The 12,957-nt window shown below is 37.3% G+C and overlaps 1 protein-coding gene across 1 annotated transcript in view; it reads left to right on the top strand.

Moving 5' to 3' along the window:
• The window catches only part of LOC132190060 (protein SABRE), a 36,213-nt gene extending 24,018 nt beyond the window's left edge, over positions 1-12,195 (top strand). Inside the window, exons 13-23 of the mRNA XM_059604942.1 lie at positions 133-251; positions 904-1,153; positions 2,573-2,797; positions 4,352-4,491; positions 5,242-5,314; positions 8,351-8,452; positions 8,575-8,748; positions 8,968-9,294; positions 9,383-9,550; positions 10,829-11,210; positions 11,610-12,195. Of these exons, the coding sequence (XP_059460925.1) occupies positions 133-251; positions 904-1,153; positions 2,573-2,797; positions 4,352-4,491; positions 5,242-5,314; positions 8,351-8,452; positions 8,575-8,748; positions 8,968-9,294; positions 9,383-9,550; positions 10,829-11,210; positions 11,610-11,719 (2,070 nt within the window). The 3' untranslated portion in view covers positions 11,720-12,195. The remainder of the gene's footprint in view (positions 1-132; positions 252-903; positions 1,154-2,572; positions 2,798-4,351; positions 4,492-5,241; positions 5,315-8,350; positions 8,453-8,574; positions 8,749-8,967; positions 9,295-9,382; positions 9,551-10,828; positions 11,211-11,609) is intronic.
• Positions 12,196-12,957: the final 762 nt, after the last annotated feature.

Here is a 12,957-nt window from a genome sequence, read left to right as displayed (position 1 = left end):
GTGATTTTACATGCGCGCACACACACTCACACATCTTCATGTGTATGTTGTTTCACACAAATGCTGTTTAATTTTACTAAACAAGATGCTCATATGAACACTTTACTTGGTTTTGCATCTTTTTGTTGGCAGGTGAAGCCCTTAAAGGAGCTCACTTTCAATTCTCGTAATATAACAGCAACAATGACGTCTCGACAGTTTCAGGTTATGCTGGATGTGTTGACCAATCTTCTTTTTGCACGGCTCCCCAAGTGAGCATATTTTTTCTTCTTCTTTGTTTTGCTCTTTTTGGAGTCACATGAGGTCTGTTAATCCTATTTGAAATTCTAAATTATATGCAGTGGTTCAAAGCATAAATTTCATATATGCTCATCATGTTTTTGGAATATCTACATGTATAATGTTGGTATGTCATATTGATGTTGAAATGCTATTTCTGCTGCGTTACCTTCACGTCTTTCATTTTATTCAGTCTTGTCTTGTATGATTGATCATTACAAGAGGTAAAGACTGAGCGTTGGTCACAGTTTGGCTTAGTCTGAACTTTCCCAGGCATCATTTTAAACTATAGTGACCTTACACCAAATTTTGGCTTAACTATATTGAATATCTAACACTGTAGTATGTAGAAGTTTGATTAAATGCTTTGATATATTTTATACTCAAGATTGCTGTCAATAAGCCTGAGATGGTTGCTTTATATTATTTAGATATTCAAATATCTATTCATGAGGTATATTGATAATTCTGTTCTAGTGCATAAACATGTATATTTAAATTAGTTGGGTGCAATCACTTTCTACTCTTCAAATAATCAAAATTAATGTGCGATCTTGGTATAAAACATGTTTTGTGCCATTTTATAAACTCTTCAAGTTGATTTGATTAACATATGTGATTCAGGCCTCGAAAAAGTAGTCTGTCATTTCCTGCCGAAGATGACGAGGATGTTGAAGAGGAGGCAGATGAGGTTGTTCCTGATGGTGTTGAGGAGGTAGAACTTGCCAAAATTAACCTTGAACAGAGAGAGCGGGAGCAGAAGTTGCTTCTTGATGACATTAGGAAACTGTCTGTTAGGTGCGATACATCCAGTGACCCATACCCAGAAAAGGAAGCTGACTTTTGGATGATAATTGGAGGAAGATCCACCTTGGTGAGAAACAAACCATGTCAACATTCTATAGATAGGTAGTTTAATGACAATTTATGAAGCATGGTTGGCGATAAGCTGTCACTGGTTTCTAATGCTAGTACTGTTTACTTACAAATTTAATGATCAACTTTCTTGCACTGAAATAAGGGTCGGAGATTATTTCTCTCTCTCTCTTTCTGCTATCTTCGCTCATTTTGCCAATATACATTTCCTCATAATTTAATTTAATGCAGTTATTTTGGGGATTTTCATAATGCTATGGTTGAAGTACTCATGGTAGTTCCGTACTACTCATGTGACCTTGTCATCTCAGCTGAATTATTTAATTTGCTTAAATTTTAGATTTTATTGGGAAAAACAAAATCTTACTTTTGATTTATAATTTGGAAATGGGAATAGCTATCTTCTTTTTTTTTTCTTTTTTTTTTGGAAAAATAAGAAACAAAAAGCTTTTCTAGTAAGGTTTTCCATTTGCCATTAGCCTGTAGTGAAATACAATCACCTTTTCTTTTATTAATTATTGGCCAATTTAGCCCAGATATCTTTGTGCGTGTATTCCGCATTCCAGTTTTGCAAGATTTTTATCTTGATTTGTTGCAAGTCCTTAGATGTTGCTGAATAGTGAATAGTCAAATTGCTGATCATTATTGCATCAACCAACCTAGAGCCATTGTATTGGGTTTCATTGATTAAATGGCAAGCACTGTGAAATATGTCACCATATCTGCAATTCTAGATGGGGATATTTTTTTAGCTGTACCTGAACCCACAAGTCTTGCCTCTTCTCTGCCAACCCCTTTTGTGTCATGCCTAAACTCTGTAGTTGGGTTTTGTGTTAGCTAGACCTTTCAGTACCACCATGCTCGCACTTTGGCACTTAAACATGATGGGAATTTTTCATAAAACTGGAAAATCTGGCACTTCAGCACATGCTTGCACCTGCACCCATAGCTGAGCCCATATCTAGGTGGGAATAGCATCTTGTGTAAAATTTGGATGAATCTACTTTTCAATTCTTGCATGCCAGTGTAATGATGAATCTCCAGGATTTTGTCCAATGGATATATGAAGAATTATGGGTCTGAAGAAACTTAGTGATCCTTCTCCATAATGGAGTTCTGAAATCAAACCTTTTTCTTTTTTATTACTTACGAAACTCAACTGTGGTTTAGCATGATCTATTTTATTAAGCTAAAATAACTACTGGAGTAATCATACCAAACTCTTTTTCTCAAGTGGGGAAAAAGAACAGTCTAGTTGCAAACACCAAAATACGGATTGGGATTAAGCTTTTGATACTGCTCTCTCTCACCTTTGCGCTAGTGTGTTGTTGTGCATGTTTATATTTGTTCATTCAATATCAATTTCCATTTCTTCAGTATGTTATAGATTATAAACAACATGAGCTTCACCTTTCAGGTGCAAGGACTAAAGAGAGATCTTGTAAAGGCACAAAAATTCAGGAAGACAGCATCTGCCTCATTAAGAATGGCCCTGCAGAAAGCTGCTCAGCTACGACTGATGGAGAAGGAAAAGAACAAAAGTCCCTCATACGCGATGCGTATTTCTGTGCAAATTAGCAAAGTGGTTTGGAGCATGCTTGTAGATGGTAAATCTTTTGCTGAAGCTGAGATAAATGACATGGTGAGTGTCTGAAGATGTTCTGAACTGAATTTAATTTTGTTTTTCGTTTTGTTCTAGTGAAAGATCAGTAAGTATTTTGAGGATTCCATGTAGTATCACAGCTAAGAGATGATGTCACATTTCAATTTTTGTATATCTTTCTCTGTACAACATAATTGCATTCTTCTTATTTCCTCAAGATATTAATTCTTTTTTTTTTTTTTGGAAATTGATAACTGGTTGGAAATGGTATTAGTGTTGTATTTTCAGGCAAAAATATAGATGATTATAGAGATCTGCAGTCAATTTTCTTATGGATTAGGACACTCTTTTATCCTTCAATAGTGCTTTCTTTTTATTGGATGGTTGGGAAATTGGTGCTTGTTCATTATATCAAGTGTTCCAGATAACCCTTGCACGGTTTGAGAGACCTCAAGGGGAAAAAGGTAAAATGATAAAGGAAAAAGAAACTTGATGGATTTTGCATGTCTGCATTTTGGTAAGCCATTGTTAGGATTTGTTGCTTCCTTGGTAGTTCTTCACTTCTTCTTCTGAAAGCTGCTTTCGACCACTTACCCATTATTGCAGAGTTTAGGGAGGTTGGAAGTGGGCCAATTGGCTCAAGGTTTTATAGTATTAGTTGTAAGCGCCTTGTGGATCTTGTTTAACAGCACTGGCAATCTTCATTTGTGGTTGGCTCTACTGGCAAACATGTCTACCTTCAGCAAAGTAGTTTAGGCAAAATTGATGTGAGCAGAAGGGTTTCTAGGAGATAGGGGAGCGGAAGGTTTGAGGCCCTCAAATTAATTTTATCATTGATGCCAAGGAGGAAGTGCACACTGTTAGCTTGCAGGAAAGAATTGATTAGTTGGAGGAGATACTTGAAGACAACAGCAAGGCCGCTTCATTAAAATTTCAGAAGGATTAATAAGCTGTTTAGTGGTGGCTAATTTTTGGAGGCAGTACTTTGTCTCCACCAGAAAGTGGGTGAGAAAGTTTTTTAAAGATAGACACTTGAAAAAGAAGATTTTGGATTTTTTAAATTCGTCTAGTCAATGCCTTTTCCATGTTGTGTTAAGAGATATGTTTTGGTTCATGTGTGCCATTTGAAGGAGTAATTTTTTCCTTTATAGGAAGAAGAGATATAGTTATCCTAGTGGCTGATGGGATAAAGCTCTTGGTTTGGTCAGACTTGATGTGAAATTTTCCAATAGTTGTTGGATTATAGGAATAATGGAGGGTTTGATGGCTTATGTCAGGCAGTTCAAATGACAATCTTTGTTTTTTCTGAGCTTGATGTTCTTGGTGGATATTCATAGCTTCGATGGACTTCTTTCTCATTGTTGGATATTCATGGTTCCTGACATATGCCAGTATCCTTCATGAATGCTTTGGATTGTATTATGCTTTATAATGTTGGATGTATTTTCTTTTATATGCTTCTTGTGTACTAGGTTTGTGGGTCTGCGCTTTTATAATGAGATTGCATTACTTATAAAAAGAAAAATAAATGTTGGAAGCGTTTGGGTTTTTAAGACTGTCACTTGATACATTGTTATATTTTTTTTCTTACAGATTTATGACTTTGACCGAGATTACAAAGATGTTGGTGTTGCTCAGTTCACTACAAAGTATTTTGTTGTCAGAAACTGCTTGCCTAATGCCAAGTCTGATATGGTTTTATCTGCGTGGAATCCTCCGCCTGAATGGGCAAAGTACGAACTCTTTCTCTGCCTGTTAGCCGGTAACAGCCGGATTTGGTGGTATCATTAGGTTATTAGTCATTCCATTCATAGAAAAAGTTCTTCTGAATCATCATACATAGTGTTTTGTGGTTCTACTTTGTTGTGTATGCTACAGTTGATTGTGATCTTCCTGTTTACAAAGAAGTTGTTCTGCAGTCTGGATCATTCAAAAAATGATCCTACTGCATGTCTTTTTTACTCTTATTAGCATGTCTTCATGCCCTTGATATGCTTCTCTTTTGTTTTTGTTTTTGTTTTTTGTTTTTCGTTTTTTGTTTCTCATAAAATGTTTTTGTTATGTCCAAGCCCTTTGTATGGTTCAGTTGCATGGGTTACAATCTCGGCATCCAACTCTTTCGTGTTGCATGAATTTTGTTCTGAAGTTTTTTTTTGGTATATGCAACTAAGAACTAACGATTGCTGTTCTGCTTTAGTCAAAGATATTGCCATGTCCTCCCTCATAACAATGAACTGTTTTGATCGGGAGAGAAAAATGCAAGGATTTCAAAAGACTCAACCTCCCTCCCTTTTTTAATCATTCACATAACAAATTACAATTTTGTTTCCCGGAACAAGGGTATTTTATAGGTGCACCATGCATTAGTTTATGAAGCATAATTTGTTTGTTTGCATTTTTTTTTCTTTTCTTTTTCTGCTATCCTTTTGAGTATAAGAGTGTAGGTAACTACTCCTTACACTTATAAACTTTTCTGGCTGTAGAAATGTCATGCTTCGTGTAGATGCAAAGCAGGGAGCTTCAAGGGAGGGGAATTCTCCGCTTGAACTTTTCCAGGTGACAAGTTTTCTTGGTTTCATTCTGAGTAGATTATCTATTAACATTATTTTGAGTTATCAATTAATATTTTTTTGAAAACAAATGTGATTATATCATTTTCCAATGTTCTATTTCAACTCAACACAATCGTGGCGTTACCCCAAATCCAAACAACAGGAGGATGATAAGAAGAGAAAAAGATACTCCTTTTTTTTTTTTTCCCCTTTATCATCATTTGAGCTTAATGGAGGTATTCCTTATTGTCATATTCTATGATATTAAAAGCATTGAAGGGCAAAATGAGTGTTGCATTCCCAATTAATTTTCTTTCCTGCCTTTTAGCCTTTATTCACCAACCTTTGTGAATCTATTGATAACCCAATAGATTCTAGCCAAAAAGAAAGAAAGAAAGTAACGTAATGATCCAAGGAAAGTGCTAGCCACTTCTATGCTATCACTCCAAAAGGACTAATCAAGTTGCAATTGGAGTTTACTATAACCAGTTATAAAAATCAATTTCACCTAGTTGGAAGAAGATCTTATTGTCCCGGAGTGGGCACCTAACTCTAATTAAGAGTACGTTATCCAGTCTACCTACATCTTGTCCCTTTTTCCTTTACCAGCTAGTATAGTTTGGGGATTAGAGTGTCTCCAAAGAGACTTTATTCGGGATGGACCAGGTGGTGAGCATAAGTTTCACCTAGTGAACAGGAAGACTATATGTTCCCCAAATTCTAGAGGAAAGGGTTGGGAGTTAAGAATCCCATGTTGTTCAGTAAAGCTCTATTATGGAAATGGTTATGGATCAAGAGCAGAATTGTTTTATGGAGAGAGGTGATTGTTAAGAAGTATGGAGTTTAGAGAAGGGGTTGCAGTTTAGTGGAAGTTCATGGGCCCTATGGCGTGTGCCTTCGGAAGAATATGAATTGTTGGGGTATTTCTCCAATCTTGTTTCCTTCATGATTGGGGATGGGTCTCGCATCTGCTTTTGGCATGATTTGTGGTGCAAAACAACCACTCTCAAGGCTTCATTCCCAAAACTTTATTCTATAGCTCTAGAAAAAGAGACCTTGGTGTCAGATTACTTAGATTCCCCGGGTACCTTTATCCTTTGAAACCTGAGTTTTACCAGGGTCCAGGCAGTCCAAGATTGGGAGCTGGAATCTCTTGGACTTTTTCCTGAATTTGTTATACTGCTCGAAAATCTATCCGGAGGTGGCATATAGATTGTTGTGGATGCCAGCTAACAATCATGGCTTTGAAGTGAAGAGGTGTTATAAATTTTTATAATCTGGAGAGCCTGGTTTGTTCCCCTGGAGAAGTGTTTGCAAGATTAAGCCTCAACCTCGCATTGCTTTCTTTACTTGGTTGGCAGCTTTGGGTAAAATCTTCACAGTTGATAATCTTAGAAGATGAGGTTTCACCCTTGTAAACTGGTGTTGCCTATGCAAAAAGAATGAGGAGACAAGTAATCACCTTTTCATCCATTGTGAGTACTCTAGCAATCTTTGGCACCTAGTTCTTGTAGTTTCGTGGGCTATGCCTAACAACATCCTAGAGCTACTCCATTGTTGGAAGACTCAAGGGCAGGGACATCCCAAAGAGGCTATCTAGACATTTATTCTCTTAATGTGGAGCATATGAAGAGAAAGGAATTGGCGCCTGTTTGAGGACTATAAATCTAATGTGCTTAGTTTAAAATATGTCTTTTTGGGATCCGGATCCTCTCCAATTGGGGAGAAATTGAAGATTCTCCAATTGTTAGTCGTGACCTTTCATTTTAAATCTAATAGTCTACAAAATCATGTAAATCTCGATAAAACAAAAGTCAGCATTTAATGATTCGGTTATACATAGTGGTAGTGGAGTGGTGTTGCATGTGTAAGAAGAACGGAGAGTCAGTCGATCATCTTCTTCTTCACTGTGAGCTTGCAAGTGCTCTTTGGCACATGATTTTTCAGAGGTTTGGGTTGCATTGGGTCATGCCTTGCCGGGTGAGGGACTTGTTTGCTATTTGGTGGGCGGGAGGACGAGCTCGAAGTGCGGTGGTGTGGAAGATGATTCCTCTATGTCTTATGTGGTGTATTTGGAATGAAAGAAATGCTAGAAGTTTTGATAATTCCACTAGGACCATAGAGGAATTGATTCATTTTTTCTTCTTTACTCTTTACTCTTGGACGGCCGCTTGGCTTACTCCTTTAGTGATTAGTTTCTCTGAGTTTCTTTTTCATTTTTCTCCCTCCTAGGCGCTCTCTGTGTATACTTCCCGTGTATATGGGTTGCGCCCCTCTGCGCTTTTTTATATATCATCATTACTTATCAAAAAAAAAAAAAATGATTCGGTTATACAAAAACAGTTAACATTTTATAGACCATTAAATTTAAAATGAACGGCCATAATTAATAATTGGAGAATCTTCAATTTCTTTCCAATTGGAGAGGATCTCAATCCGTCTTTTTGAGATCTCTTTTGGATTGGGCTGTAATTTATGTTCCTAATTTCACCTCTTTGAATCTATTAGATCTAGTTACCTTTTGGATTTTCGACACCCTTAGGGTGGTTTTATCTCTTCGCATGTGAGAGATCTGCCTTTTTTTATTCAATAAATTATTTTTCATTATAAAAAATGCTAGCTCTATAATCAGTTTTTCTAGGAGTGTGAAGAGGCCAAATATGAAATATTTGGGAAAACTGCTGCCTAAAATGTTCCATAATTTGGAGTTAGATATGACAATGCCATATGCGTAATAAAGGCATTATGGGTTTCTATTGCTGGACTTAAAACTATCACAGTAGAGTGATATAAATTTTTGTCATGATTACTGTTGATAGATGCAGTACTAACATCGATGCCATTGTTTTTGAGCAGTGATGCCTCTCATCATTTCATGTATCTGCTTCATGAAAAGAACTATTATTATTGAAAATCAAAATTGTAGTGAATCCCCACTTGTAATGAATAATTTCTGTTGAAGCAGCTTTTGTCTATAAGATTGTAATTTGATTGTGTCAAGAGTTTATTGCTTAACGCCAGTTATTTATTTACATTGTAGGTAGAGATTTATCCCCTTAAGATCCATTTGACAGAGACTATGTATAGAATGATGTGGGAGTATTTCTTCCCCGAAGAAGAACAAGATTCACAACGGCGGCAGGTTAGTTGGAGCATCAGGGCATGCTTTGAAAGTTGTTGATACTTTTTTTACACTGACCAATCTGGTAAGAACAGTTAGTTGTAAAAGCTAAGGCAATTGGTGGTTCTAATTGTGATGCGCAGGAAGTGTGGAAGGTTTCAACAACTGCTGGTTCAAAACGTGTAAAGAAAGGCTCAATAATGCCTGAAGCTTCTGCATCAAGCAGTCATTCAACAAAAGAGTCTGATGTCACATCCAAATCATGTGCCTTTGCCTCTATTACCAATCAACACTCTGCCCATGCTGATTCTGCTCAAGTAAGTTTTTATGTCTCTTCTGCCACACGGTTCTTCAGAGAATGTATTAATAAAATGTAATTAGTAGATGTTCCTTTTAGATCTCCGTGTAGGCAGGATACCCAGGAACTTTATATATCTTATAATAGGGGGTAAAGCATGACTTCTTTCTCTTCTTTCATATGATATATGGTCACACAGTTTCCTTTGAAATTTTTGAAACCTTTGTGCAATATGCAGGCAGCAAAGTTGCAAAACCTAAAAGCAAACACTGTTAGTGGTTCAACCGCAGAGTTAAGAAGAACATCATCTTTTGATAGAACATGGGAGGAGACTGTTGCAGAATCTGTTGCTAATGAACTTGTCTTACAGAGCATCTCTTCCCCAAAAAGCGGGCCAGTTGGTTCTATTGACCAACCAGATGAATCCTCTAAAACGAAGTTGAAAGAGTCTAAAGCTATCAGATCTGGTCGGTCCTCTCATGAAGAAAAAAAGGTAGCAAAGTCTCATGAAGAGAAAAGATCTAGACCTCGAAAAATGGAGTTTCACAATATCAAGATAAGTCAGGTTGGTTCAGTTTGTGCATAGTCATGATCAATCGATTTGTGTTGCAGTAATTTGGTTTTTGTGATCAATTGTGTACTTTCTTGTGTAGGTTGAGCTATTGGTTACTTATGAAGAATCAAGGTTTGGTGTGAATGATCTGAAATTGCTAATGGATGCATTTCACCGTGTTGAGTTCACGGGAACTTGGCGGAGACTGTTCTCTCGAGTTAAGAAGCATATTATCTGGGGAGTCCTAAAGTCTGTAACGGGAATGCAGGTAAGCAATCTGCATTGACATCCTTTTTAGTATTTGTTCCCCCAGTATCACGGCTGCAAATTGTAGTAGTCCAATATCTATGCCATTCTGGCATGAGAATGCTATTCAAATTCTTCCAACTACTGCAACCCAATTGGTATTTGCAACCTTTAGCTTGGATTATGACAAAGATTCATAAAACTTTACCTTCTTTTATGGAACATAAGAAGGAATTGATTATTTCCCCTTCTCCCTCCCCTTAGGGCCAGTTACTTCTAAAAAAAAATTGTTTATCATTTTTATCATCCACGTCATTCTACATATCTCTAATATGTCTTTATATGACTTTAGGAAGTGAAACTGGAATTATATAGATTTTATGTCTTTATATATGATTATGTAATGACCTAGGGAAAGTGCTAACTACATCTGTACAATTACTTCAAAAGGACTAGTTAATTTGCAACTTTCTTAAAATCACTTATAAAGCCTAGTTTTATCTAGTAAGCAACGTGAGACTTGCACTATAAGTTTCTTTATAAATTACCTACTCTATTTGGACTACTCATCTTCTCAATATGAGATCGGAGTGTTACAATTTTCTTCCTTAAAACCCTTGACGTCCTCATCAAGGCTACGTCATGCAAAGCTCCAGTGCCACATGGCGTTCTAGGTGACTTTGATACCATTTGTAATGACCCAGGGAAAATGTTTGTCACATCTGTGCTATCACTTCAAAAAGACTAGTCAATTTGAAGCTTCTCTAAAATCACTTATAAAGCCCAGCTTCACCTAGTAAGCAATGTGTGACTTAGTACCATGAGTGTCTTTATAAATCACCCACTCTATGTGGGCTACTCGTCTTCCATGTGGGGCTGGAGTGTTACAATCTCCCACCCTTTAAACCCTTTGTATCCTTGTTAGAACTACGTCATGTAGTGTTCCAATACCACATGACGTTACTAGATGGCTCTGATACCATTTGTAACAACTCAAGAAAAGCGTTAGTTACATTTGTGCTATCACCCCAAAATGACTAATTAATTTGAGCTTCCCTAGTATCACTTATAAAACCCAATTTCACCTAGTAATCAATGTGGGACTTAGTACTCATAAGTATCTTTATAAATTACCTACTCTTTGTGAGCTACTCATATTATCAATGTGGGACAGAGATGTTACACTTTAAGACTAGAATTATAAAGGTTCTAGTTCATCTGAATTCACGGCAAAATTACAATCACATTGACCTTTTTCCCTTTAGAACCCATTGTCATAGTCTTTCCATTGATCTTGTAGGGTAAGAAGTTCAAAGACAAAGCACACAGTTTAAGGGAACCTAGTGGAAGCGGTGTTCCTGATTGTGAGCTTAATTTCAGTGACAATGAAGGAGGCCAGGCAGGGAAATCTGATCAGTATCCAATGTCCTGGCTTAAGCGTCCACGCGATGGAGCAGGTGACGGATTTGTCACTTCCATCAGGGGCCTTTTCAATACTCAACGTCGCAAGGCCAAGGCATTTGTGCTGCGGACTATGAGGGGTGAAGCAGATAATGATTTTCAAGGTGATTGGAGCGAAAGTGATGCAGATTTTTCTCCCTTCGCTAGGCAGCTCACGATAACAAAAGCTAAGAGGCTTATTAGGCGGCATACAAAGAAGTTCCGCTCAAGAGGACAAAAAGGTTTGTTGAACTCTTTTTCCTCCGTTTTAGTGATTATCACCTTGTTCTTTTGTTCCTTTGTTTTTCTTTTTTTTGCTTTGTTGGGAGGGCACCCTGTTGCCAATTGTTAAAACGAATGCATCCATGGAGATAATTTCTAGGGATGTAGAGAACAACAGTGCTGATTCATTCACTCTCAGAGTAATCAGTTACAATTGTCAGGTATATCAATATCATAGTCATTCCTTAGATTCTGGATCTCTGCGTTCTAACAAATTTAACCTAAGCAGAGGTGGTTGGTTCCCTGCATTGCAGAGCATACATTATTGTATCTTTTTTAGTCATGAAGTCCTGATTGGATTTATTTTTTACCTACTGATTTACTCAAATGCACATGACAACTACTTATTTCTGTATCAGCTTCATCCTCCCAACACCGAGAATCGCTTCCATCATCACCAAGGGAGACCACTCCGTATGAGAGTGATTCTTCTAGTGGATCCTCGCCTTATGAGGAGTTTCATGAATAGAAACATGTCTATTCATCCAGTGGGAATTTTCTGAAGGCCTTTAGGGAGAACCACAAGCTGGGTTCCATTAGTCCCTTGTTGATTGAGGGGGTGCAGGAACAGGGCAATTATATTTGTTTCGACTTAGTGAGCACCCTACATGAGAGTCTTGGCGAGATTCATGCTGCTGCTTTGTCCTCAAGTAAAATCAAGCTGGGGGACACTAAGAACGGAGGAGATGAATATATCCCTTCAGGGGATATTAACGAGAAACACATTGGTGGAGCATACAAATGATGATTGACTACAAGTGACCCGTCTTCCTAGAAGGGTTATCTATTTGTATATTTTAGTAGCTTGAGTACAGAAATATCCAGTCGCTAAATTTTGAGTTTTAGATTTTTTTTTTTTTTTGTACATACATCAAAATATATATATTTTCCCAATAGAAATAAAGTCTCTGTTCAATCCCAAATGTTCAGAGAAAATTAATTTTTTTGGTGTTTCGTACATAAAATGCATAATTAGTGTATTTGTCCTTGTTTTAATCTCGCATGTTCCGTGATGTATAACATTACTCGTCGGCCAGAGGACCCAGTCCCTAACATAAGGGATGGGAGGAATTGAAGACAAGGGGAGGGTCATTTTCCTTTGGCACTGTCCACAAAAAGGCAAAATAAGTGGAAGGCAGGTTGTTAGGACATTTAATTGCACGTTTTATGCAATTTAAATGAAGGTCCCACGCACCTAAAAGCCAAATCCTGGAAAGTTATAATCTATACACAACTAAACGACAATCGATCGACCGGCCAACCATCTGCTGCCTTTTGTCCCACGGAATTCATCCGGAAAAAAATGTTGCTCCTTAGCATTAGCCTCTTTCTATCCCTCCCCTTTGACGTGACCGGAAGTATTTACAGGCCTCCAATTAAAATGCCTGTGAAATGATCTTTTTTTTTTTTTTTTGGGATATATAGGGAACATACCTTTCATTCCAGCTATAATTCCTTTTCTAATAGTAATAGGAGTGGTACTTCTTCTCCCATAAGGCGGAGAAACCTATGAGGTGCACATGCTTATGGGCCCATTCCACAAAGGTGGCTTGGATCGGGATCTCCAGCAATACCTGGGGAATTGCTCATCAAAAATGGCTGAAATCTTAGCCATTGAATTTCATCCAATGGTCTATAGTTTGCCACATATCCCTTTAATTAAAAAATACTAAAATATTATTTAAGTTTTAAAAAGAAAATATAAAA

This window comes from Corylus avellana, chromosome ca8 (assembly GCF_901000735.1).
Source record: "Corylus avellana chromosome ca8, CavTom2PMs-1.0".
NCBI lineage: Eukaryota > Viridiplantae > Streptophyta > Magnoliopsida > Fagales > Betulaceae > Corylus > Corylus avellana.
The sequence above is the reverse complement of the archived record's forward strand: the minus strand, read 5'-3'. Positions and strand labels throughout refer to the sequence as shown.